The sequence below is a fragment of the Aphanomyces astaci genome, assembly GCF_000520075.1.
Source record: "Aphanomyces astaci strain APO3 unplaced genomic scaffold supercont1.110, whole genome shotgun sequence".
Lineage (NCBI taxonomy): Eukaryota > Oomycota > Saprolegniomycetes > Saprolegniales > Verrucalvaceae > Aphanomyces > Aphanomyces astaci.
In genome coordinates this window covers 68,705-90,156 of record NW_009798373.1, presented here as the reverse complement: position 1 = coordinate 90,156, position 21,452 = coordinate 68,705, and the positions used below count along the sequence as shown (strand labels likewise).

Sequence of the window (21,452 nt, the reverse complement as noted above, 5' to 3'; positions counted from 1 at the left end):
TGGTAGGAATTGGAAACCTCTGGTATTGCATATCGGAGATTCATTTCGACAGTAGTTTTCACAAACCATGAAACGGTTTTCGATAACGGTTGCCCAGGTTTGCAATATCTTATGACCGCCGCCATGCACCACGAGATCGATCGAAGTGGCAAGCCAGCCCCAGCAGCCAGCGTGCTCGTTAACATGAGCTATCGCTTGGACTTGGTGGAGAAGAAGACTGTGGACGGAGTAAGCTGCGCATGTCCTTCGAAATGCATTCATCCAACACTACATTCCAGGCGGCCTCGTGTAAAACGATCATTGCTAACCTGCGGGAGCTCGCGTCGGCCGAAGACAAGCATGCTAAGACATACCAAAAGATCCAAGAAGCGTTACAGGCCATCTCGTACATGTACGTGCCCTTCCTGACTATCCTTCCTTGCATGATTGGATCGTCCATAGCAAGAATGCCAACGTTGCGAGTGGGCTCAAGGTACGACCAACCACTGCAGGATGCTCCCATCCTCGTGGTCTCACGTCAGACTGCCACGTCATCCGTAGAACTGGCACAGTGCGATGCTCCAGAATGCGTCCGAGACTGCCGCGATGAAGCGGCGATTTGCGTCTTCGTTGGTGTCCAACGTCGTGCTTCCATTGCAAGACCATGTCCACAACTACCGAAACCAAACCCGCCAAGTGTTTTTTGAAATGCGGTCGTCGTACGAAGTGTTGGGTACATATAACTATGTATATATGTGTGGCACACAAGTAATAATATATATATATTTTTTTTTCGCAGTCCACAAGCAAAACCACGTCACAGCTACCCGGGAACGATACATCAAGGCGTGCAAAGCCGCGGAGGCTGCGATCCGCGCCCGCAATACCGCCATGGACAAACTGAACGACTTGGAGCTTCAAGCTAAGAAAGCCACCCCATCGAGTCAACTTCCCCCATTGGCCTTGCTGGAAGGAAAGAAGAATGTCCAAGGTCTCGATGGACTGAACCAGCGCATTAAAGCCACGCTGGATGAGAGTGTGACCGCCAAAGAGGTGTACATTCAGTCAGATATGACCTGTCGGAGCGATCGAAGTCGGCACCAAAACTTGATCGCAGACATGCTGCTAAAGGTACAAAAGGCGCTGATTTTTTTTGTATAATTATTTTTCGGATATATTAATATATATATATTGTTGTCGTTCATTGTAGCTGGAAACGATAGAAATTCAGCGCGAAGAACACCTGCAGAATCAAGTGATGTTCCGAGTCGCGTCCATGTACCAGGACATGGTGACGTGTGTCGCGAGCAGCCGCAAAGTGCTGTTTGATATGTCGGATCCGATCTTCCAGGTAATCATATTATTTGCTTTTTAAAAACAATATGATATATATATAAAAAGAATATGATATATATATATACATGAATAGGCGGCGCTGGAGTCGATTGCGCACTTTTCAGACGACTTCAAGGCCCCCGACGACGTGCTGACGTTTATAACCGAGCAAATGACCAACGACGCGGAAACGCTGGCCAAACTGAGCGACGTACGTAAGTTGGTTTAGTGGAAATTGCATTTTATTTTTCATATTATAATTGGTCGTTTTCGATTTATGTTTGATATTTTATAAACGAGTATTTAAACCCCATTTCGGTTGTTTTGTCATTGAAATGTATGACAAATTTATAGCATGATACATAAATGTTATATTTGGAGATGATAGCGTTGGATGATTCATATTAAATCCGTTGTCAGGATTATATTGTTTAGTCGTGATTTCCTAGTTGGGCGTAGAAAAGTTATTCGATGAATGGTCCACTTTGTATGTATTATTACTGTATTTGAGATACTATCTGGTTGTATATGTACTGTAGAGACAGCTATTGGAAATGCCAGTGTGGTGATAAGATCATACATTGTTGGTGTTTAGTAGTACTAGGTGGTTGTTTATACTACTAGTAAAGATGAACGATTTGTAGGTATTTGCATTGATGAAAAGTACATTTGAAGCCCACGCCAAGCGGCTGCAGCACATCACGTCCAGCCAGTCGTGGGCGTTGGCTGAGCTCGACGGACAGCTGCTGGCCCAAGCATGGGAAAACATCAGCTCCAGCGTTCAGATATTTGCTCACATTCACGAAGAGTACGCAGCTGCCGTGGGGTAATAAGTATTGTCAATGATATATTATTAATATATATGAAAAATCGATTTCTAGGGGGTCCATTACATCAGTGTGGAAAGACTTGAAGGCGGCACAAGGCCATGCCAAAAAGCAGATTGCGATGATGGTACAATATATATATATATATCAAGCATCACCACATGGGATTTGTGTATGTTCTTTGGAAACATTTATATCTTTCGTACACTTTCCATAACATAAATATATATATCTATATATGTATATCTTTCGTACACTGTCCATAACACTAATGTGTATATTGTATTGCTTATCTATCTATATATATCGATATATCTTATGTTCACTGTCCATAACATTACGATGTCTACTATGAATAGCACTTGTTTTGACATATTTATTTATACATATATAAATCTTTCGTACAATATCCCTAATATTAATATATATATATTTATATATTAGGTCCAAGACATCTACTTGAAGCGCCAGGGAGTGCAAACCAACGAACGAGATGCGACCCAGCGCTTTCAACGCACAAAGCGCGAGCTAGAGGCCAAGCAGAGCCAAATGGACGCCGTCGAGCGCGAGGCTGCCGAGGAAGCCACGTCCCCCGACAAGGACAAAGGGATGAGTCTCGTGTCTCTGGGGTGGAAAGATTCAGCCAAGATCCGCCTGGTCAAGCTCAAACGAGTATATCAAGGTGAGAAAAAAGTAATAAAATGGTGCGTTCATGTACAGTACTTGATTTGAGAGTGGGGGGTGGGTTTCTATTTAAGTGTGTTGGCATTCGATTTTGATTTATTCACATACGATACATATGTATGGTATAATGTTTTATGCAAAACCTATTGGATAGCATCACCTGAAAATGTGTATAGATGATCGTAGTGGACTGTGAGGTATACATGTGTATGAAGATATATATATATTGAAATTGAAGGTGTATATATATATATTTATTTATATACCTTGGAATAGAATATGAAGAAACGGACATGGCCACGGCAGTCAAGCAAATGACGTTTGCGAAGAACGCGACCGAAAACTTCAACGTGCTGTTCCACACGCTCGTGGGCACGGTGCACAGTGATTTCATCGTACGTTGATATTGTCCTTTTACCCAAAATTTGGACTTTAATTGGCCACATCTATTATCGATCGATTCTTTGTACTGACGTTTGTATGTAAAAATCGACAATATATGGTAGTTCAAATTGAATCACGTGTCGAGACAAATACGGTATAGTGTGTTTCTTGGAAAAAATAGTATTCAAATAGATAGCCTTGTACTTTGGATACAATAGTATGGATTATTACTGAGAATAATCCATGGACCCGTTCGTCTACAGTAGTTCGTGCCCTTTCAATATCGAATATCTGTTTGATTTTGTTCTCGATATTAGAACGCCCAAGCCCAGGTGGTTTCCGGGATAACCAAGATCTCGACGTCGTGGCGAACGGCGTGCAGCGTGACCGAGTCTTCGCAGCTGCAAGTGCTGCGCAATGTATTTGGGGCCATCGAAGCTATCAGTCCGACGTCCGACTTGCGATTGTTTGTCGAGTCTCAATCGTCGATCCACGACCCTCCCAACCTCAAAGCATCGACGTCCTTGGAGTTTTACACGAGCGACCTCATTGAGATGGAAACGCGCCCGCCGCCGCCGCCATCTCCAGCTGTAAGAATGCTGTCTGTCAACTTCTAGTATTTTTTATAACATTACTGTTATTGTGTGTTGAACTCATCGGCGATGGTTTGTTGAATGAACCGCCCAAGAATTGCCAGGCCTGCGAAATATGATATGCCTACATTTAAGACGTCTGTTTGCTGATTGATCGTTTGAGCCAATCATGTTGCAAGCTATATTATTTTAGCCAATGAAATTACTTTGCTCGATGTTTGGTGACTTCAACAATCCCCCAATACGAGGAATAACTATCATCACATGGATGTATGTGTAGATGCCCATGGAAAGCAAAGGTGGCAGTGCACCCAAGGTGAGGGAGGTGTGTGGAATTGAGCCAAGTTTTCGACTTTTGTGATCGATTGTTTGTTCACACTAATTTCAGTCTTGCACGAATTCGATGTTGAAGGGAGTTCTTGTTTGATTGGCCAGTTGATTCGCGTTCTGGGTTTTGATTGGTCGATCGATCTAAACTTCGAAAAGAGGTGTCATTTTGTGCTATTATTCCGTAGGAGTTGAGTACTTTAATTGACTTTAGGTTGTATGTGGTCGTTACTAGTAGTAAGTAGTACAGAAGGAGAGCTTGTTTTCATGCTAAGATGATTGGTATATGTGTAGACGACTACATCGGCGAAGTTGAACTGGCAGCATCAAGTCGAGTTTGGGCTGGTGCTGTTCTACATGTTTGGCCTCTTGGCGCTGTACTTTGCCATGCAAACGCTGCGTCAAGAGCTAGTACATGCGCAATCTGTCCTGCACGACCAGCATGGCGCCGTGGACTCGCTCGAGAAGATGCTGCGCGAGTTCGAATAACAAGCCAAGGTGGAAGTTCAGTTCATTTTCGGCTTACAAGTGCTGCAGATCCTTTTGCAACACGTAAAAGTAGTAGCCCAACCCAATATCTATAAACACAAGCAAAAATCCCATCAGTAAATATATATATATATTTCCCTGTCGAGAGCAAATTGGGAACGATGCAAAATTTAGTATAACGTTCTGTACTGTACCAATGTTGTGATGGCTGCACGACCAGTGATACACGGTGCTCACAGGGCCATTTGGAGGGTGTCCCTATCATCACCAAACCGCATGATTACGCTTATAATATATGAATATATATATATATATATATATATATATCATTTTGGTAGAATAATAAGTATACCAGCACCAAGCGTTTTGCGAATATATATATATATATATATATTGGTTAGAAGAATACATGATAAGATTTGGTGATGCCAGCAACCACAAGCGTTTGCGATATATATATATTATTTTTGATAGACGAAGAGCACTTCGAATTAGTACATAAGAATATGTTGTTACCAGCAAGAAGCGTTTGCGAAAATGCGGTTGGCCAAACGAAATCTGGATAAACGTGCCTGATTGGGTGAGAATGCTGTGGACGCCAGAGCACATGGCGTCCGCATTGGCCAAGACGTGGTCGGCAGGGGACCAAGTGTCGCCTCCTTCCACCTGAACGAACATATGCATGATGATCCTCGTCGTGGAAATGGGAGGTGCGATGCATACCATGAGCGCATCCATCGCCGCCTTGTCAATGACGACATCGAATGAGTGCGGTGGAAACGACTCGTTCAGCTTGAGCATGTCTCCCACGACCCAAGTCATAAGAGGATGGGAAGTCTAGTGGGGGACGACTTGTAGTCAGAGCATGGAAGTGGAGGAGCGGGCATGGTACCGAGTACTTGGCACTCATTCGTTCGATCACGACACTTGAAAAGTCGAGGTTTATGATGTTGGTGTACCCAGCTTCGTACTGCAGAGAGAGAGAGAGGGGGTTAGAATGGATGGATGCGATGATGAGGGGCTGGAGCGTACGAGATCAATGCTAAACGTCGAGTTGCCACACCCAACCACGAGGATGCGATGGTTCTTTTGCACATATTGATCAATGAGCGACGCTACGTCCTTGAAGCGGGCAAGCCAGTCGTATGATTCTTCGCTGTAACATGGTCGTTAACGTGTGTGCTCGACGACGACATGGAGGACATGGAACACGTCAACGTTGTACCTTTCAAACCGCGAGTCCCAGTACTCTTTCTTCTTGTACTCGTTGTTGTTCTTCTACATTGGGTTACCCACCAACTTGTCAGCGACGCCACCACCCTTCCATCGAAGCGCTACACCTACCGGCAATACCATGATGTCTTTGCCTGAAGTACTTCAAGCACAACACCAATGACCACAATAGACCAATCAAATCGCGTTATCAGTCAAGGTGCGATTTGATTGGTGGATTCGACGACCGAGCGTTTCATTGTTTGTAACCGTCAACCACGATGGGCGGGTCCATCTCGATGCTCCGTGCCGACATTAAGGCCCACGTGAAGATAGCATTTGACTACCCGAATCTACTGGAGCCCCATCTATCCGGTAGCGTCACGTCCATTCTCTTCATCTTGTTAACATGTGCGCAGTCGTTCGGTTCTTTTTGGAACGTAGGCCTCTATCAAGACGACATGTGAATGTGGCTTGTTAAGGCCTTGATGTAGTGTGCGAGGAAGGAGAAGGGATCACACCCAAAGACCGAGACAACCCAGAGTTCCTTGATCGCATCAAGGAGTTTGAGACCGACGTATCTACGGAAGTGGAGCTCGTGGCCGAGAACGAAGATGCCATCAACATCCTCCTTGCCGCCGTGGAAACCTACGCGACCATGGTTCCAGCGCCCGAATTCGACACAAAGAAGCGTACACGTTGAACGATTCCGTGATGAATATGCTGAGCCCCTGTTGATATGCATTAGGGTACTTTGCGAGGTTTCGCACGCCAGAGCCATTCCCTGACTTTTACGACCCCGTGGGATCCGTCGACTTGGAGCGATATCGGGTGTCCCTGCTACGGTAATGTACATCGTGTTTGGAAGTGTGTGTCCCTTGCATTAAGGATCTCGATGTAGAATGTCCTTGCGATGTCTGCGCATGATCACCGTCATCGACGACGTGAGAAAGTACGTCATGGGCAGTTCCGCCATCGCCGCGCTCAATCGCGTCGTGGACGAGAATCCCCTCGACACATTCATTCGAAAAGACGTCAAGGCGATTTTCAAAAGTACTGAAGTACTCAGTACCGAAGTACTCAATACATACTACTCATTAGACGTGTTTGGCGGCGACCAATCGGTTAAAAGGCTGGAAAATGCGTCAGTTGCCATCGCCGTCGAAGTCATCACAGACTTTTCAGACTCGGATGTGGTACAGTACCTACTAGTACCTACTACTAGTGTGCATACTATTCGATCTTTACCTATCTTGGTAAACTTGCACGTACTTATTCGATATATACTTTTTCAACAAGACTGGTTATTACACCATCGCATGATCATCTCGTCTGTACACGTAGGTGCAACTGGCAGGCATCAAGCGTCTGTCGTATCTATTTGGGCAATACACAGGTACTAGTAGTTACTAGTAGTACTTTGAAGTATTGTGGATTCGGTACGAATTTCCAGACCTCGTCGAATCGACGCTATTGGCTAATCCAATTTTGAGTGGATTTGATTGGCTCTTACAGAAAGGAAAGTATAGTCAGCCAATCAGAACTCCAGCGCGATTCAATATTGATTAGTGAAACCACGCGAATTTTGGAAGTTTTATAGAGATATGCAAACTGAACTGACTCGAGGCTGGAGCAGCCACACCAACCAAAGCGACATATCATGCTTATGCTTGTCGCTTAGACTTGGCGCAATGCAAATCCGATGTGCTTGTCCTCCAGGTCGTGCCGGCAGTGGGCGCGGCGTTAGCGGCGTTCCCAGAAACATATTTCGACCTGTATGCGCATGCATGTCGGCTGTTTCTGGTGCTGGTACCTCCTCATGTGTTGAAGCAAAACGATGAAAACGGGGTTCCTCATGATGGTACTTAACACTCTTTCATGCAACCAACCCCCTTCTGCACCCTTCCAGTTCCATATGTGACAAGGTTCAGTCGTGTGAGAAACATCGAGTATATAGAAACACTCGCCAAGGTGATTGGTCAGCACGGGGGCGTCCAAGCCGCGATCAAGTTGCTCAAAACGTGTCGCGGATTTTACACAAACTTGGCGCCGACGCCGTCCGAAACTTCAAGCGCGGTAAGTTACGAACAAGTGCTTGGTACAGACAGGCATCATCTATCTATCTTGAGTATATGTGGACACTCACGCATAAAAGTACTCGCAGCAGCAACTCCTCCGACCTAAACATGGGAGCTCACGGTCTCGTCGCCCGCCGGTCAAGAAAATCATCCCTGTGGTTCATGCAACTAGTAATACTACTAGTAGTAGTATGCAATCCACTCGAGATATTTTGAACGCGTCGGGCAACCAAGTCGCGACAGACGAAGCCGCCACAAGCGCGGAAAAGGTTCACCCCTCCATATGGGAACTAGTGCAACCATGCTAACTACCTTGGTTGCGATACCTAGACAAAGCTGACAGACTGGACGACACCAGACTTGGCTCAGCAGGCGCTGTGGGCGCTGGACGTGCTCAGCATCACCGACTTCAACCGCATCACCATGAAGCGAGAAAAATTCAAGTTTGTGCTGTCCGAAGTCATACTCGGCTCGAAACTCATTGTCCCGCGGCGGCTGCGGCTGCTCAACTGGAAAGACATTGGCTACGACAACGACGACGATCAGCATGGGTGACGCTCGCACGTGTGGCGGCAGGACATACCTTGGATGGAGCTTCGAAACACCAAGACCCTGTCGACCACCCATCCTCGCGATAACGCTACGGGTGATTGTCGCACACTCACGATCATTCACCATATTCGGTCCCAATGTTATTTCGCTGCCGCAGATGGCGATACAGTCAGTGTACACTGCCCAACCATCGACTTGCCCCTACAGTTGACTTCATGTGACATGCCCAACCATAACGATGACAAGTGTCGCGAAGTGGCATATGGTTGTATACGACAGACACCTCACTTACGACAGACACCTCACTTGAATGGACCCCGACGCCACACACACATCTCCCATGCACGCTTGTACCAAAGTTGAAGTGCGTCGATGGGTTTTCCGGATACGCCGGAAGTGGACTTTTTACAAAACCATTTGGGATTTGAATGCCCATAACATCCATGGATGTGGTATCCGGATAACGCCGTCGTCGACGACAAAAAACTGTCACGGGGAATAATCCTCCCGTCGCATTTTGGCTTTTCCATCGCCGCCGTCGCCTTTTTTACTCCGAAACGGCGCGTCCATGACGACGTCCTCCCCGACCGAGCGGTCGTCGTTGATCCGTCTCTCCAACTCCGTCGCCGAGACATCTCCCGTCGCCACCGACGTGGCAGTGTCGCTGCCCGACCTCACAGCGATCGAAATGCGCCACATGCAGGTGCCGCGCCGCAACACAAAGGCGGGTGGGTTGTTCAAAGCCCCCCCTCTCCGCCGCGAGTACGACCCCACCATGGCTGCGCCGTCCAGTCAAGCGTTGTCCCAGACAAAAATGAGCATGGATGGGTCGCTCCTCAGTTATAACGCGACCGCCGACGACTTTTCCCCGCGCGCGATCCTGCAATCGCTGCCAAGCGTGTTGATTGCCGTCGTGTTGAATTTAATGATCTCGATTCCGTTTGGGTTGTCGTTCTTTCCGCTGGAATGGACCGAACTGCCCGCGCCGCGCGCCATCGGCATCCAAATGTTTCTGCTCACGACGTTCATCTGCCAATTTGTGTTTGCTCGTATGTACTGTACTCATACATCCAACGCATCTTTTTTCATTTTCTGACATCATCAATCATCTAGTGCGCAGCTCGTTCGACTGCTCCGTGGGCATGATGATGGTGGAGAACGTTCCGTTCATGCACACGTTGTCCATGTCGATCATTTCCGAAGTGGGCGCGACGTCCCCCAAAGCCCTCCCGACCATCCTCGTCACGTACGCGCTGTCGTCTGTCGTCGTGGGGGTCATGTTTTACGCGCTCGGGTACTTTAAGCTCGGCTCGGTCATCTACCTCTTCCCCAAGCACATCATCATCGGCGCCATCGGCGGCATCGGTCCGTCTGTCCTTTCTATCGTTCGTTCGTTTGTGCTGAGTGTTGTCCCCTCGTAGGCATCTTCGTGGTCCAAAACGGACTTCAAAATGCCACGGGCGTCACGGTCGAGTGGACATGGAGCGGCCTCGTTCGCCTGGCCCAGCCCGACGTGTTGTATCTGTGGATCGTGTCGGTGGTGCTCGTGGGTGTCTTGGGCGTGTGTCTGCGCTTCGCCAAGTCGCCGCTCTTCTCCCCGTTCTACTTTGTCTCGATCGTGCCGTTGTTTTACATCGTGCTTGTCCTTGCCGGGATTCCCATCGAGGTAGTATTGTGTCTTGCACCCAACCTCCTGTGGATTTGGGGGAGTCTGTTCCATCAATCGATCTTTTATTATACTGAATTTTGTATGTACGGCTTATCCAGGCAAAATTCACTATTATACTGAATTTTGTATACATAACTTCTATCCAGGCAAGCAGGTCGTACTATTCTACTGAATTTTGTATGTATGACATATCCAGTAGTACTATTATACTGAGTTTTGTATGTACGGCTTATCAGTAGTACGTACTATTATACTGAATTTTGTATGTGTGGCTTATCAGGCAAGCACACGACTTGCAGTCGTCACATGCCAAGTCTAATGTTGATGTGTTGAACTGAGGTTGTCCATCAATCTGATTGGCTCAATTCTTCTGTACATTATATTTGGTTGTGTCGATTCATCCAGTTTAGAATCAACATAACATATATACATCAAGTTCATATGCAGCTACCTAGCTGTACAAGTCGAATTGTGTGGCAATTTATGTCGAGTCCATTGAAAAGGTCGTAGGTACTTGTGTACTTTTTTCTCCATCTTTCCTCGGGCATGAACCCGCGAAACACTCAGCGGACCTGCGAAATCGCATATAAAACACTACGTTTCAGAGGTATCTTTGATTAACAACATTAGCCAATCATCTTTTGCACCCGTCATACTTTTTAGCCAATCAACATTCTTTGCTCGATTATGTTGTTGGCGATTTCCCCCAACCTTGGCACATTTGAGCCCAATGTTATATATGTTTTGTGTCGCGGTCACATATGAATGTGGACAGCACTAGACGAAGCGGCGACCTTCCCCCGTTCCTCGCTCTCGAACGTTCCTAACGACGATGCTTACTTACCTCTGTAGACAGCCCGACAGCACAACTGGTTCTTTGAACGGCCGCCCGAAGTGCCGTTCTATTCGATGTGGTCGCATTACGACTTTACCCTGGTCGAGTGGTCGGTGATTCCCAAGCAATTTGGGACGTTAGTAGGGCTGAGCATCTTCAGTCTCATGCACGTGCCAATCAACATCCCATCCCTCAGTCTCACCACGGGCCACGAGTGCGATATAAACGAAGAGCTCAAAGCACATGTAAAACAACTAAAAAGTACCCACGTCATCCTCCTGATGGTGGTATTCCTATAGGGCATCTCCAATACCCTTGGCGGACTCGTGGGCAGTGTGCAAAACTACTTGTGCTACTCGACATCGGCGCTCTACTATAAATGCGGCGGCGGCGGCCGGCTGCAGTCGGTGCTCATCGGGGTGTTTGTCAGCATCTTGTTCTTTGCCGGCCCCGGCATCGTCGCGTACGTCCCGCGGTGCATGGCGGGGTGCTTGATGGTGCACGTTGGGTTGGACTTGTGCAAGGAAGCAGTGGTGGACACGTACGCAGAGCTCGATCGATTGGAATATGCCACTGTGTGGGTCATTGCACTTACTATGACGTTCTGGGGCATGAACGAAGGTATGCAAACCAAGTGTCGACGCATGTTATGTAGCGCCCTTTGAATCATGTCCGAGTTTGTTACCTGTAGCAACATTTCCGTAGACGTACTTGATCGTGTGATCAAGTATGGGCCAATGTATCTATCTATCTATATATTTATATACCCACTGCTTACACTGTTGACGTCGAGTTTGAATGTCGAGTTACCAGCATCATCCCTACGAACGACGTACTTGATGTTTTGACCACCTATGCGCCGATACATATATATTTATTAGTGCCAATATATATATATTTATTATATATAGTGGGTAAATAAATAAATAAGTAAATTTATTTATTTATCTACCCACAGACAGTTTGCACTCTTTTTGATGTGCGATGGAGTTATGAGATATCCTTGTAGATTGGGAACATTTTTTGACCTACTATAGTACGAGTATGCAGTATATATACCATCATCCATGCTGTTGTATAGTTTGAATCAATGTATCACTCATGGAACTCTTGGTTGAAATCCACGATAGGTCTGGCGGTGGGGGTACTTCTGGCATGTGTGGCGTTTGTGGCGCAGAGCGCGCCGGCGGGTCCGCTGCGGGGCAGCATGAGCGCCGCGACGTTGCGCAGCAGTGCGTGGCGCAGCACGTCCGACTTGGAGGTGCTGGACCAAGTGTCGCGAAATGTCCACGTCGTGCAGTTGAAGGTACTCACACTACTACTCTATGAGTTGAAACGTACAAACACATAGTAGTAGTTGGAGAGAAATCCATGGTGTTTGCCATGATTCGATCTATATATATATATCCTTCAAAGTATATATATATATATATCCTTCAAAGTATATATATATATATCCTTCAAAGTATATATATATATATATCCTTCAAAGTATATATATATATATCCTTCAATGTGTACTTTTTTATACAAACTATGGTGTTTGGTATGATTCGATATATATATATAAGTGTACTTTTTTATACCGACTACATACGACGCATGATATATGACTATCGTATGTGTATCATCATATCAATAGGGCCATTTGTTTTTTGGCAACATCCACAAACTAAGCGACTACATCAGCGATTTGATGGTGAAATACCCGGAATTGGAATGCCTCGTCGTGGACTTTACGCTCGTGGTGGCCATGGATTCGTCGGCAGCGGATCGTCTCTCCAAGCTCAAGTACGTGTCGTAATCATCCAATTTGCTTGTTATTATTACGTTTTTACGAGTTCCAAACTACTATCTTTGGAAACCCTACCATATATCGTTTTTATAAAAATTTAATTGTGGGTCTGACTGGTTGAGACGGCAAAAAAGTTGACACTTTTTTTTTCTTTTCACTTGCCAAGATATTCACAAGTGGCTTTGCTTGTAATACGTATCCAAAACGAAGCCTTTAAATCAACTAAAAGGCTACCTCTTTATTCAAATATTGTCGATTTGAGAGTACAAATTTGGGAAGGGTCGAATCGCGCCGACCAAACCGATCCACAATCGATCTGATTGGTTGTTGAATTTCATTGAGAAGGTTTTGATTGGCTAATAATGTTGAGCTCATCTGACGTACCCAATCAAATCGATTTAATAAATTCCAACGAGAAACCCCACGCCACAACACAATGAAATTTCACTCGAAAGCACAATAAACATGCTGCGTTTAATTTGATTTAGATTTTAGACTTGTAGACTTGCAAAACGGTCTAAACCGACCGATGCCTCGTGTATTATACAAACTTGTTTGTCGACAGTTGGATATAACTTGATTGATTTTGCTTCAAAGGTATGTATGTGCGCCGTACGAGTGCCGGCTCGTGTTTACGGCGATTCCATCAGCGTATACCCGGTTCCTTCGCGTGATGCTCGTGGACGAGTCGCCCATGTTCCACGTGGCCGATGACTTGAACGACGCGATCGAGTGGTCTGAAAACGAACTGCTGCGGCGATACAAGGTCGAATCGACGCTGCAAAAGGAGCCGTCGCTACCTAAAGAGCATGCGTTTCTCGCCCGTTTGCACAACTTGAGTCCGGCGCAGCCGCTGGCCGTGTTGGAAAAGCTGCTCGAGTACTTTGACCGGCAAGTGCTGCATGGCGATGTCCAGGTAGGTACACAAGTCGTACTAGATATGGAGAATGAACGATATGATATATATATATACTGTATCAACGAGAAATGAAAAGAGGAGGATGGGGGGTCATAATACTCTAACAACAATATCGATGTGCAATCAATAGGTGTGGCGGCAAGGAGATGCAGCTTCATGTGCCATGTTGTTGGCCGAAGGTCGCATGCAAGCGATCGTGGAAGAAGAAGCTGGCACCAAGGTAATAAGAAATACTTGATGGCAGCAGTAGGTTGCATCTGTAAATGAATGGCTAGGAGGAGGTTTCCGAAGGGGCGATGGTGGGCGAGTTGTGTCTGCTCACGGGGGAAAAGCGCAAGACAACCGTGGTCACGGTAGGCTCTGCTGATGCTGCTACTAATGATAAAGAAGATACGAGGATGACAATGTGTGTGGTAGATGGAGCGGTGCGTTGTGTACGTGCTGACAGAAGCCAGGTTCAAGGACATGCTGGACAAGGACAGCTTGCTCGCGTTTGTGTTTCAAGGCATTGCGTTGCGATATGTGTCGCTCCGATTGCAATATGTGGGCAATCGCATCTGGGAGACCAAGTGCCTGCCTATCTAAGAACCAGATCGAGTAGGAACAACCAGCCAAGGAGTATGTATGTATATAAATGAACGAGTGAGTGATGAGGCAAGGCCATTTGTACGGAGGATGCATGTATGCATGCACACTACAGCGAGGAACGCAACGAGGACGGACGTCCATACTCGAATGTGTTCTTACGTGGTCCCCTCGGAAGGATGGAGATGAGTAGGAATGGATAGAGGGTGGGGTACGTCCATGTGTAGTAAGTTGCGCGAAACTGATTTTGCGGCAACAAGATGACGACGAGGGTAAATGGAATTGAGGATGGAGCGAGCGACGACGAGGAATCACAAGGGGGCATGCATGTGTAGTAAGGTCTGAGTGGTTGACAGATGACGACACACTTGGAGTAGCGTTTGAGCTGTGATGGCGACAAGAGCGAGGAGATGGACATGGAGAAGTGGCGGGGTCAAGTTGATTACTTTTTGATCCACGAGTCGTCCTGCGCCAGCTTTTTGTACGTTTGCGCGATTCGGTCGAACATGTCGCTCTGGTCCTTGAGCAGGGTCTCGTTGCCCTTGAGCCGTTGCTGCGACTTCTCCCGCCGCGCGTCCGAGATGTTGGATGCGATCTGCATCGCGTTCTTCTCACATACTTCAAGCCATTCCTGGACCTTTAGAAGCTCATCGGGGACTTGCGCGCCCATCTGCTGCAGTTCGTCGATCAACTTGCGTCCAAGCGCCACATTCGTGTTGGCGCCGCCGGTGCTTGAGCTCATGGTCGGTCGGGCTTCTTGATTGTGGCAGGGTAGTAGCGTACTTGATATAAGAACGTCCCAACTATCGTATCCGGATATGTCGGAATCGATATATGTTTGTTCGGGGTGAATTCTGATTGGTGTTCCTTCAAATCGAGCGAACCAATCAGACGAAAGAAACGTTTTGCTCGGCGAAAATGGAGTTGTCGAAGACCATCGGCGAGCAAAGCATCGTGGGGGTGAAGGTGGACCTGGCCACGCAATGCAAAGCCCAAGGAAACGAAGCCTTCAAGTCAAAGGAGTTCCGACGTGCCGAAGGGTACTACAAGAAGGTAGGAAGAGACCGGCGCGGTATGGCCAACATGGAACTCATTGCAGCGAGTTCACATGCGTAGGGGCTGCAGTTCTTGGAAGCGCCGCAGACTTGCCAGTACTCTCAAGAGGAGCTTATGACAGTGGGTCCCGTGCTTGCAACGCTGCACGTGAACATCGCGGCCTGCTGTCTGCAAGGCAGTACCGTCGACAGCGCCAAGTGCATTTTGCATTGCACACAGGTACGTTTCTACCAACTCTCCTCATTTGACGAATACGCGGCGCCCATACTATGCAGGCCATCAAGCACGATCCTTTGAACGTGAAAGCCTGGTATCGACGGAGCCAAGCGTTTATGAAGCAGAAGGAGTTTGCCTTGGCAAAGGACGATGTCACACACGCCCTTGGACTCGATCAGCAGCCGTCAACTTCCATCGTCACACTCCGTACTCGACTCTCCCTCCCACTTTCACATATCCATATGTGTATATCTTTCTAGGAAGACACTTGGTGGCTTTGCAAGCGGCGTCCGCAAAAGTCAAGGCGGCCGAGATAGCTTCCTTTCAGCATATCTTCCGATCATAACTGGTTTTCGCGAGATGAGTTATCCATAACGACAATACTAATTCAAACCCAACTATCCGATTGAGGAGCAACCTGCAAGTTGGAACTACCTTTATTATAAATATATATATATATATAGAAATTCTCAGGGTGGATGTCAAAGAAAATGCCAAAATCTTCGATATTTTGGGATCTTCTAAGAAATCGGCAAATAATGAAAAAGTGTCTCTCTGGACCAAAAATTTGGAGAATTCAATAATTTGCGAATTATCTCGTTTTTCGCCAAAATATAAAAAGTGGTTCAACGGACGTTTTATTCTGAAAATTGGCAAGAAATGAGAATCGTCGAGTTTCTTTCGAAATCAGTTTGATCCAGACAGTCAAAAATAGGTGACAACCAAATTCTTCGAATTACTTTGAATATTGATTGGGCAAAAATTGGGTGTGTGAAATCCAGACCCACTCTTATAATAAAAATCTCGTTAAGAATAAAAATATGATTTGACTATTTATTTGAGAAATGAGATATTAGTTTCATAAAAATCTCTTTTTAAGAAGATAAAAAGAATGCGTTTAATAAATGTATTTATAAAATTAATAACTGATTCAAGACTCATGGATAACGTCATCATCGTCGTGGGCTTGGGCTCTCTGCAGCGCTTGGGTGTCCAGCTCCTGCTTCTTTTCCACGTCTAGCTGGTACTCGGCTTGTTTGAGTTTGCACATGGGTTCACTGCATTCGTGATTGGGTTTGAACCAAAACGTGCTGATGTCCATGTCCAAGCAGTTGAGTCGGTAAAACGGAATTTGGTCCCCAAACTCCAACAACAACCTAAGCGCGAAACTATACTGTGACATAAAAAAATAGAAACAAAAAAACATAATGACAAAATTTATTTTAAAGTAACCAGTCTGGTTCGAAGCAGTAAACACACCCCAGTGCAATGTGCAGCAAAAACAGACGACACTGCACTATATATATATATATGAATTAAAACACATACTTAATGGTGCTTTGAGACACGAGCCCCGCTGCGATGAGCTCGCATTGCGGTAACGTGGCAGGGCACTGGCGGGAGACAGCGTCGGCAACCATCGCCTCAGCTTCATACTTGTCGTTCCAGTGACACTACCACAAGTATCAAGGAAGAAATGATGGTTTTGATACAGGAGATGTCGTTGATATTATTCAAACATCAAGAATATATATATATCACGATAACGTTATTGTGGTGGATTGGTGGATTCGGCACAAATTTCCAGACCGGCCGATTCGAATCACGAATCGATTGGCTACTCCAGTTTTGACGTGATCTAATTGGCTCTTACAAACGAAAGGACATGGATATTCAGCCAATCCGAAGTTCCAGCGTGATTATTCAATACTATTAGTATAGTGCATAGAAAACCACGCGTATTCACAATTATCAAGGTATATATATATATAATATTATATAAAGAACTACTACGTACATGCATACACGCGCTGTAGCCTGGCAGGATAGTTTGAACGGTGATGAAGGAGCTGCACGGGGACAACGTGACGTCGATCAGTGGAATGCTCAGTTTCAGCGCAATCTAAACAACCCAAGAGGTTAATTTGGTATATTAACACTTTGTAGTAGTAGTAGTAATTGATTGAATATAACTCACTTGGTTAACTCGACTCCGAGCCATGGAGTTGTCTACGCAGCAAATGATGGCGTCCATGGGCAGTCGGAACTGCATGTGTGTGCTGGTTCCGTGATTGGCATGATGACGATTCGGTTTGTCAGCTGTCGAAGACTGGTCCAGTTTGCAGTCTTGCAGCACGTCCAGCAAGATCTCAGCATCGAGCTCTACATATCCCCCATTCAAAAGTTAGTAGCTACTTTGGCTTGCTCACTGGCTGTCTGGTTGGCTAGATAGTTGACTAGCTAGCTAGCTAACTCTTCCTAGCTGACCTACCGTCGTTGATATTGCAGTGGAGCGTCTCAATCTCAACATGGGGATTCAACTGCCGAAGGTACAGCCGCGACGCCTGCACCTTGCTCATGTCCACATGCTCTGGTAGGTAGTGCATACGTGTCATACTTGCCATCTTGACGACGCCTATTGTCGTGATGACTTGACAAGATTACTCTATCATATTCCTCACCATACATGACTACAGCGTACTGTATGGAGTACTGTGTGTTTGTTCGTTATGATATCTTGGTGGTCCCTGCACTACCCCTACACGTACCGTGATCGATCAACGTGAGCTTGCCGACGCCAGTACGGGTAAACATTTCCGCGACCAGCGCGCCAATGCCGCCGAGTCCAATCACCGCCACACACTTTTGCTTGAGGTCCTATAAGGTGTAGCCCATGCCAATGCCCATATGAGCCAAGCAAGATATGCTAGCGAAGTTGCCTGATTGCACCTCGATGTTTTCAATGATCTTCTTCTTGCGAAAAGATGCCAAGTGGCTACACAAGCAAAAAACGGATGTCACGCTTGCTAGCTAACTGCGTCGCAGACGAGAAGCAGCACCTGAAGCGATTTTTGAGGGAAAACTTGACATTGGCAAAGTCGGGTCGCGGCTCGATGTGGTCTTTGAGCAGGCACGACTGCTTCCGCGTCACGACCACATCCCCGACGTCCTGGCGCTTCATCACGTCGTCCAGCCGATCCATGGCCTGTTGCATCTGCGCCAGCAGCGGCACTTCCCCCACCACTTGAGATGGTTTGGTAGGACTGTTATTGGCAGTATTCTCGACAACATCAGCAGCAGGCTTCTTTAACATTGTCGCGGCCGCCAACGCCGTCGCTTCCATTTTGTTGTCCCGCGAAAATGGATTGTTCGACGTGGTATTTGTGAAACCGTCAAATCGTTTGATTGGCTACAAAAGTGTCGTTAACTTATGCAGATTGGACATTGAAAGTCCATTCATAACGTTATTTGTACTTCGAAGTAGTATACTACGTTGTATATTATTGTCCTTTGAGCCAAAATGTTGCCTTTTGTGCTTTTTATTCACCAACTCCATCGATCGGATAGTTTGTGCTGAATTTTGTACTATTAATAGTACGTTGAATTTTGTACTATTAATAGTACGTTGTATAATGTTATAAACAGTGTCTCACATTGAAGGCACATATGTAGTACTACTGTACGTAGTACGTACAGTACATACACATTTACAGTTAATTCGTAGCGTTGAAGAGAGAAATTTGATTGGCCACTTGACTAGTGTCGTGCGTTATGATTGGCCCATGGATTGTCTCCCTATTTGAGAGCCGTGGATCCTTTAAACAACTGTTGCTCGATGCGCAACTCTTGCTTGAGCGCGGCATTCTCCTTCCGCAGCGCCTTGTTAACCACATCTGACGCTTGCAATTTCTTTTCGATGTCTCGAAGACGGACATTCCACGCCCCCTCCACTTGATCTTTGCACGCCACCGCCACGTCCAATTGCCGCCGTAGGTCCTATAGTATATATTTGAAATAAGGGAATTCCATTGACAGTACCTGCGAGTCTCGCTGCAAATCCATGACCGTACCCCGCAACTTGTCGATGCATTCGTTTGCCAGCTTGAGCTTGTCTTGTTCGTCCGCCGCCGCCAAAGTCCGGCGCGCGACGTCGGCATCCCAATTCACTTGCAGTTGCTCCAGACGTTGATTAGCCATGAGCTCCCGTGCTTCCACTTGTCCTTTCGACGATGCACACGTCGTCACGGCCGCCGTGGCCACCGCCAGTTGGCCCTACGATTTAGACCTATACTATAGACTCTTCGATGTATTTGACATTGAATTGGTCTTATGTATGCATGCATGCATGCACCTCCACAGATACCCTCAAGGACGTTTCCTTTGCTAGGGCTTGCTCGAGGTATCGAATGTCTTGCTCCAAACACTTCACCGTGCTGCCGTGGGTGGCTTCCGCCGTGACCTACCACCACACATCAAGAACTCTAAGTGATCCTCCTTCCTACTACAGTAGTACTGGCTTGATGTATGTTAACTGTTATGTGAGCATAAAGCAGTGTACCAACGTCAGCTTGAGCGCGGTGCAATCTGCTTGTCCTTGGCTCGCCTGACGTTGCCAGTCCTTGGTCTGCGCCTTCCACTCGGCAATTCCACCACTTGCCTTCTTGAGCTGATTTCGCATACTCAACAAATGTCTACAGCTTTCGTGCATCTTGGCTTCGACTTTGGTGCGCCGCAACACCTCGCTTTGGTATCTCTCCCGAGTCTTGGCCAGTTCTAGTATAGAATGCTAAATACAATATTGGCTACAACATATTGTGAATTCGCTATAAACCTGGTTTGTCTAATCAATATTGAATAATCACGCCGGAGTTCTGATTGGTTCAATATACTTGTCCTTTCTGCAAGAGCCAATCAAATAATCCACTCAAAAATGGATACGCCAATAGCGTCGATTCGTGATTCATCTGGAAATTTGTATCGAATCCACATTAGTATTCATAATAAACAGTCATCTTTACAGTCGATTAAGGTTAACCACCTAAGGACAAGACGTGAACCAGTAATAAGTGTCGCAATTTGAATGTGGTTGTGGTTCACATTAAAAGGCAATAGCCAGCATCCAACATGAACACAAATACAGCAGCAGCATCATCACCATCTTCGTAGTTATTGCATATCGTTACTATCGTCGTTCGTACGCGTAGTCAGGTCGTCCACGGCTGCCTGAGCTTGCTCACATTTGGCCTGAAGCTCCGCAATCGTTGCGTGGAGAGGCACCACGGCGGCGTGGTGCGCTGCTTCGGCAGTTCGTTCGTGAACATGCTGAGCTTCCACCATCGACCGATCGAACGTCGTTTGGAGGAGCTGCACGGCCCTGGCATGTGCGTCGTTCAAGGCGGTCGTCTTTTGGTTCAAAATCAGATCGTGGTCTTCCAGAGACATGTGCGTACGCAGGAGCGTGTGCATGGATTGCTGCATCGCGTGCAGCTGGTTCTGCCACGTCACTTCGTGAACGCCCATGAGATCCTCGTACTTGGCCTGCAAGTTTGTGCAGAACTCTTCCGCTCGCTTCTCTCGCTCTTCCTGATATCGACGTGTGAGGTTGACATGTAAGATGAGGACGCACGTACGAGGGCCTTGGCGTGCCTCCTCTGCTCCTTGCGCAGGCGTTCGTTGAGCAACGTCTTGGTCGCTTCCACCTCCAACGCGCATTGCTCCACCATCGACGCCTTTGCCTGCTCCAGTAGTCGCTGGTCGCTTGTGTCCCTTGTCCACGTCCGACCCGTTGCCACCGCCTTCATTGTGGCGGCACCCGCACTTCAACCTTTCGAATCTTTATCCGGATCGTCCGCATGGAGTTTTAATACTATTAATAGTACTAGCTAGTATTGTGCTTTTCACATATTTTGCCCGTTGTTTAAGCTCCTAAAACCATCCAAAGTTTAACCTAAACTGAAGTTGCTCTCGACGTAAAAGTAAGCTTCCCCACCGTTCTGTCATTGGCTGATCTAAAACTTGCGTTGTTTTACTAAAACTACTTCGTTTTATTAACTCCCGTGGCCAAGCAGTCATGCAGAGTAATGACCTACTGGGGTAAGCTCGCAGTGCACCAGCTCACACGAGCTTTGCAGCCAGC

At 46.6% G+C, this 21,452-nt stretch overlaps 8 protein-coding genes across 19 annotated transcripts; 5 read left to right on the top strand and 3 right to left on the bottom strand.

Annotated features, from left to right (window-relative positions):
- The first annotated feature begins 108 nt into the window (after window positions 1-108).
- On the top strand, window positions 109-4,829 carry H257_17562 (hypothetical protein). Its single transcript, XM_009846396.1, has 14 exons — window positions 109-228; window positions 279-391; window positions 442-472; window positions 541-712; window positions 779-1,110; window positions 1,190-1,330; window positions 1,409-1,525; window positions 1,959-2,140; window positions 2,196-2,268; window positions 2,586-2,823; window positions 3,102-3,220; window positions 3,527-3,799; window positions 4,083-4,118; window positions 4,424-4,829. Exons 1-14 carry the CDS (start codon window positions 112-114, stop codon window positions 4,616-4,618), a joined length of 2,139 nt encoding a protein of 712 aa, XP_009844698.1. The 5' UTR covers window positions 109-111; the 3' UTR covers window positions 4,619-4,829.
- H257_17561 (hypothetical protein) lies at window positions 4,390-6,000 on the bottom strand. Its single transcript, XM_009846395.1, has 8 exons — window positions 5,963-6,000; window positions 5,844-5,896; window positions 5,651-5,774; window positions 5,511-5,588; window positions 5,342-5,455; window positions 5,135-5,284; window positions 4,813-4,876; window positions 4,390-4,707 (listed from the first exon to the last, which is right to left on the bottom strand). The coding sequence occupies exons 1-8, from the start codon at window positions 5,972-5,974 to the stop codon at window positions 4,652-4,654; spliced, it is 651 nt and encodes a 216-aa protein (XP_009844697.1). The 5' UTR covers window positions 5,975-6,000; the 3' UTR covers window positions 4,390-4,651.
- Window positions 6,001-6,105: 105 nt separating this feature from the next.
- H257_17560 lies at window positions 6,106-8,797 on the top strand. Of its 2 annotated transcripts, none has more exons than XM_009846394.1 (11): window positions 6,106-6,205; window positions 6,250-6,270; window positions 6,325-6,522; window positions 6,579-6,675; window positions 6,732-6,883; window positions 6,932-7,026; window positions 7,175-7,226; window positions 7,512-7,691; window positions 7,788-7,906; window positions 7,995-8,177; window positions 8,239-8,797. In XM_009846394.1, exons 1-11 carry the CDS (start codon window positions 6,112-6,114, stop codon window positions 8,461-8,463), a joined length of 1,416 nt encoding a protein of 471 aa, XP_009844696.1. In that variant the 5' UTR covers window positions 6,106-6,111; the 3' UTR covers window positions 8,464-8,797. The 2 variants fall into 2 exon arrangements, with proteins under 2 accessions (XP_009844696.1, XP_009844695.1); XM_009846393.1 differs by having other exon boundaries at window positions 6,107-6,205; window positions 7,986-8,177.
- A 111-nt stretch (window positions 8,798-8,908) lies between these two features.
- Window positions 8,909-14,339, top strand: H257_17559. 2 transcript variants are annotated; one of them, XM_009846391.1, is made up of 11 exons: window positions 8,909-9,509; window positions 9,574-9,825; window positions 9,882-10,126; window positions 10,982-11,209; window positions 11,264-11,585; window positions 12,095-12,270; window positions 12,607-12,755; window positions 13,357-13,675; window positions 13,809-13,898; window positions 13,954-14,031; window positions 14,096-14,339. In XM_009846391.1, exons 1-11 carry the CDS (start codon window positions 9,029-9,031, stop codon window positions 14,261-14,263), a joined length of 2,508 nt encoding a protein of 835 aa, XP_009844693.1. In that variant the 5' UTR covers window positions 8,909-9,028; the 3' UTR covers window positions 14,264-14,339. The 2 variants fall into 2 exon arrangements, with proteins under 2 accessions (XP_009844693.1, XP_009844694.1); XM_009846392.1 differs by lacking the exons at window positions 13,357-13,675; window positions 13,809-13,898; window positions 13,954-14,031; window positions 14,096-14,339 and having other exon boundaries at window positions 12,607-12,871.
- Window positions 14,340-14,533: 194 nt separating this feature from the next.
- On the top strand, window positions 14,534-15,041 carry H257_17558 (hypothetical protein). Its single transcript, XM_009846390.1, has one exon. It carries the CDS (start codon window positions 14,674-14,676, stop codon window positions 15,022-15,024), a length of 351 nt encoding a protein of 116 aa, XP_009844692.1. The 5' UTR covers window positions 14,534-14,673; the 3' UTR covers window positions 15,025-15,041.
- A 120-nt stretch (window positions 15,042-15,161) lies between these two features.
- Window positions 15,162-15,954, top strand: H257_17557 (hypothetical protein). Of its 3 annotated transcripts, none has more exons than XM_009846388.1 (4): window positions 15,162-15,316; window positions 15,380-15,538; window positions 15,595-15,742; window positions 15,800-15,954. In XM_009846388.1, the coding sequence occupies exons 1-4, from the start codon at window positions 15,182-15,184 to the stop codon at window positions 15,850-15,852; spliced, it is 495 nt and encodes a 164-aa protein (XP_009844690.1). In that variant the 5' UTR covers window positions 15,162-15,181; the 3' UTR covers window positions 15,853-15,954. The 3 variants fall into 3 exon arrangements, with proteins under 3 accessions (XP_009844690.1, XP_009844689.1, XP_009844691.1); XM_009846387.1 differs by having other exon boundaries at window positions 15,796-15,954; XM_009846389.1 differs by having other exon boundaries at window positions 15,380-15,742; window positions 15,796-15,954.
- A 474-nt stretch (window positions 15,955-16,428) lies between these two features.
- On the bottom strand, window positions 16,429-18,675 carry H257_17556 (hypothetical protein). Of its 7 annotated transcripts, none has more exons than XM_009846380.1 (8): window positions 18,376-18,675; window positions 18,266-18,311; window positions 18,085-18,193; window positions 17,808-17,966; window positions 17,514-17,698; window positions 17,334-17,438; window positions 16,865-16,989; window positions 16,429-16,704 (listed from the first exon to the last, which is right to left on the bottom strand). In XM_009846380.1, exons 1-8 carry the CDS (start codon window positions 18,657-18,659, stop codon window positions 16,467-16,469), a joined length of 1,251 nt encoding a protein of 416 aa, XP_009844682.1. In that variant the 5' UTR covers window positions 18,660-18,675; the 3' UTR covers window positions 16,429-16,466. The 7 variants fall into 7 exon arrangements, with proteins under 7 accessions (XP_009844682.1, XP_009844687.1, XP_009844688.1 ...); XM_009846385.1 differs by having other exon boundaries at window positions 16,429-16,692; XM_009846386.1 differs by having other exon boundaries at window positions 17,808-17,951.
- A 347-nt stretch (window positions 18,676-19,022) lies between these two features.
- H257_17555 lies at window positions 19,023-21,140 on the bottom strand. 2 transcript variants are annotated; one of them, XM_009846378.1, is made up of 6 exons: window positions 20,947-21,140; window positions 20,515-20,899; window positions 19,875-20,089; window positions 19,668-19,775; window positions 19,355-19,588; window positions 19,023-19,312 (listed from the first exon to the last, which is right to left on the bottom strand). In XM_009846378.1, the coding sequence occupies exons 1-6, from the start codon at window positions 21,115-21,117 to the stop codon at window positions 19,112-19,114; spliced, it is 1,314 nt and encodes a 437-aa protein (XP_009844680.1). In that variant the 5' UTR covers window positions 21,118-21,140; the 3' UTR covers window positions 19,023-19,111. The 2 variants fall into 2 exon arrangements, with proteins under 2 accessions (XP_009844680.1, XP_009844681.1); XM_009846379.1 differs by having other exon boundaries at window positions 19,023-19,588.
- Window positions 21,141-21,452: the final 312 nt, after the last annotated feature.

Excerpts from the sequence above, each read along its gene's own strand:
- H257_17562 (XM_009846396.1), top strand. The coding sequence starts at position 112 with ATGACCGCCGCCATGCACCACGAGATCGATCGAAGTGGCAAGCCAGCC. Across the intron at positions 392-441 it reads TTACAGGCCATCTCGTACAT|CAAGAATGCCAACGTTGCGA; the intron begins GTACGTGCCCTT and ends GATCGTCCATAG. Across the intron at positions 713-778 it reads GTCGTCGTACGAAGTGTTGG|TCCACAAGCAAAACCACGTC; the intron begins GTACATATAACT and ends TTTTTTTCGCAG.
- H257_17561 (XM_009846395.1), bottom strand. Across the intron at positions 5,589-5,650 it reads CGACGTTTAGCATTGATCTC|TACGAAGCTGGGTACACCAA; the intron begins GTACGCTCCAGC and ends CTCTCTCTGCAG. Across the intron at positions 5,456-5,510 it reads GAATGAGTGCCAAGTACTCG|ACTTCCCATCCTCTTATGAC; the intron begins GTACCATGCCCG and ends GTCCCCCACTAG.
- H257_17560 (XM_009846393.1), top strand. The coding sequence starts at position 6,112 with ATGGGCGGGTCCATCTCGATGCTCCGTGCCGACATTAAGGCCCACGTG. Across the intron at positions 6,206-6,249 it reads ACTGGAGCCCCATCTATCCG|TCGTTCGGTTCTTTTTGGAA; the intron begins GTAGCGTCACGT and ends ACATGTGCGCAG. Across the intron at positions 6,884-6,931 it reads CGTCAAGGCGATTTTCAAAA|ACGTGTTTGGCGGCGACCAA; the intron begins GTACTGAAGTAC and ends ACTACTCATTAG.
- H257_17559 (XM_009846391.1), top strand. The coding sequence starts at position 9,029 with ATGACGACGTCCTCCCCGACCGAGCGGTCGTCGTTGATCCGTCTCTCC. Across the intron at positions 9,510-9,573 it reads CTGCCAATTTGTGTTTGCTC|TGCGCAGCTCGTTCGACTGC; the intron begins GTATGTACTGTA and ends TCAATCATCTAG. Across the intron at positions 13,676-13,808 it reads TGCTGCATGGCGATGTCCAG|GTGTGGCGGCAAGGAGATGC; the intron begins GTAGGTACACAA and ends TGCAATCAATAG.
- H257_17558 (XM_009846390.1), top strand. The coding sequence starts at position 14,674 with ATGGACATGGAGAAGTGGCGGGGTCAAGTTGATTACTTTTTGATCCAC.
- H257_17557 (XM_009846387.1), top strand. The coding sequence starts at position 15,182 with ATGGAGTTGTCGAAGACCATCGGCGAGCAAAGCATCGTGGGGGTGAAG. Across the intron at positions 15,317-15,379 it reads CCGAAGGGTACTACAAGAAG|GGGCTGCAGTTCTTGGAAGC; the intron begins GTAGGAAGAGAC and ends TCACATGCGTAG. Across the intron at positions 15,743-15,795 it reads AACTTCCATCGTCACACTCC|GAAGACACTTGGTGGCTTTG; the intron begins GTACTCGACTCT and ends ATATCTTTCTAG.
- H257_17556 (XM_009846380.1), bottom strand. The coding sequence starts at position 18,659 with ATGGAAGCGACGGCGTTGGCGGCCGCGACAATGTTAAAGAAGCCTGCT. Across the intron at positions 18,312-18,375 it reads TCCCTCAAAAATCGCTTCAG|CCACTTGGCATCTTTTCGCA; the intron begins GTGCTGCTTCTC and ends TTGCTTGTGTAG. Across the intron at positions 16,705-16,864 it reads GTGTCTCAAAGCACCATTAA|TTTCGCGCTTAGGTTGTTGT; the intron begins GTATGTGTTTTA and ends GTCACAGTATAG.
- H257_17555 (XM_009846378.1), bottom strand. The coding sequence starts at position 21,117 with ATGAAGGCGGTGGCAACGGGTCGGACGTGGACAAGGGACACAAGCGAC. Across the intron at positions 20,900-20,946 it reads GGAGGCACGCCAAGGCCCTC|GAAGAGCGAGAGAAGCGAGC; the intron begins GTACGTGCGTCC and ends CGTCGATATCAG. Across the intron at positions 20,090-20,514 it reads CGTGGACGACCTGACTACGC|AACTGGCCAAGACTCGGGAG; the intron begins GTACGAACGACG and ends ATTCTATACTAG.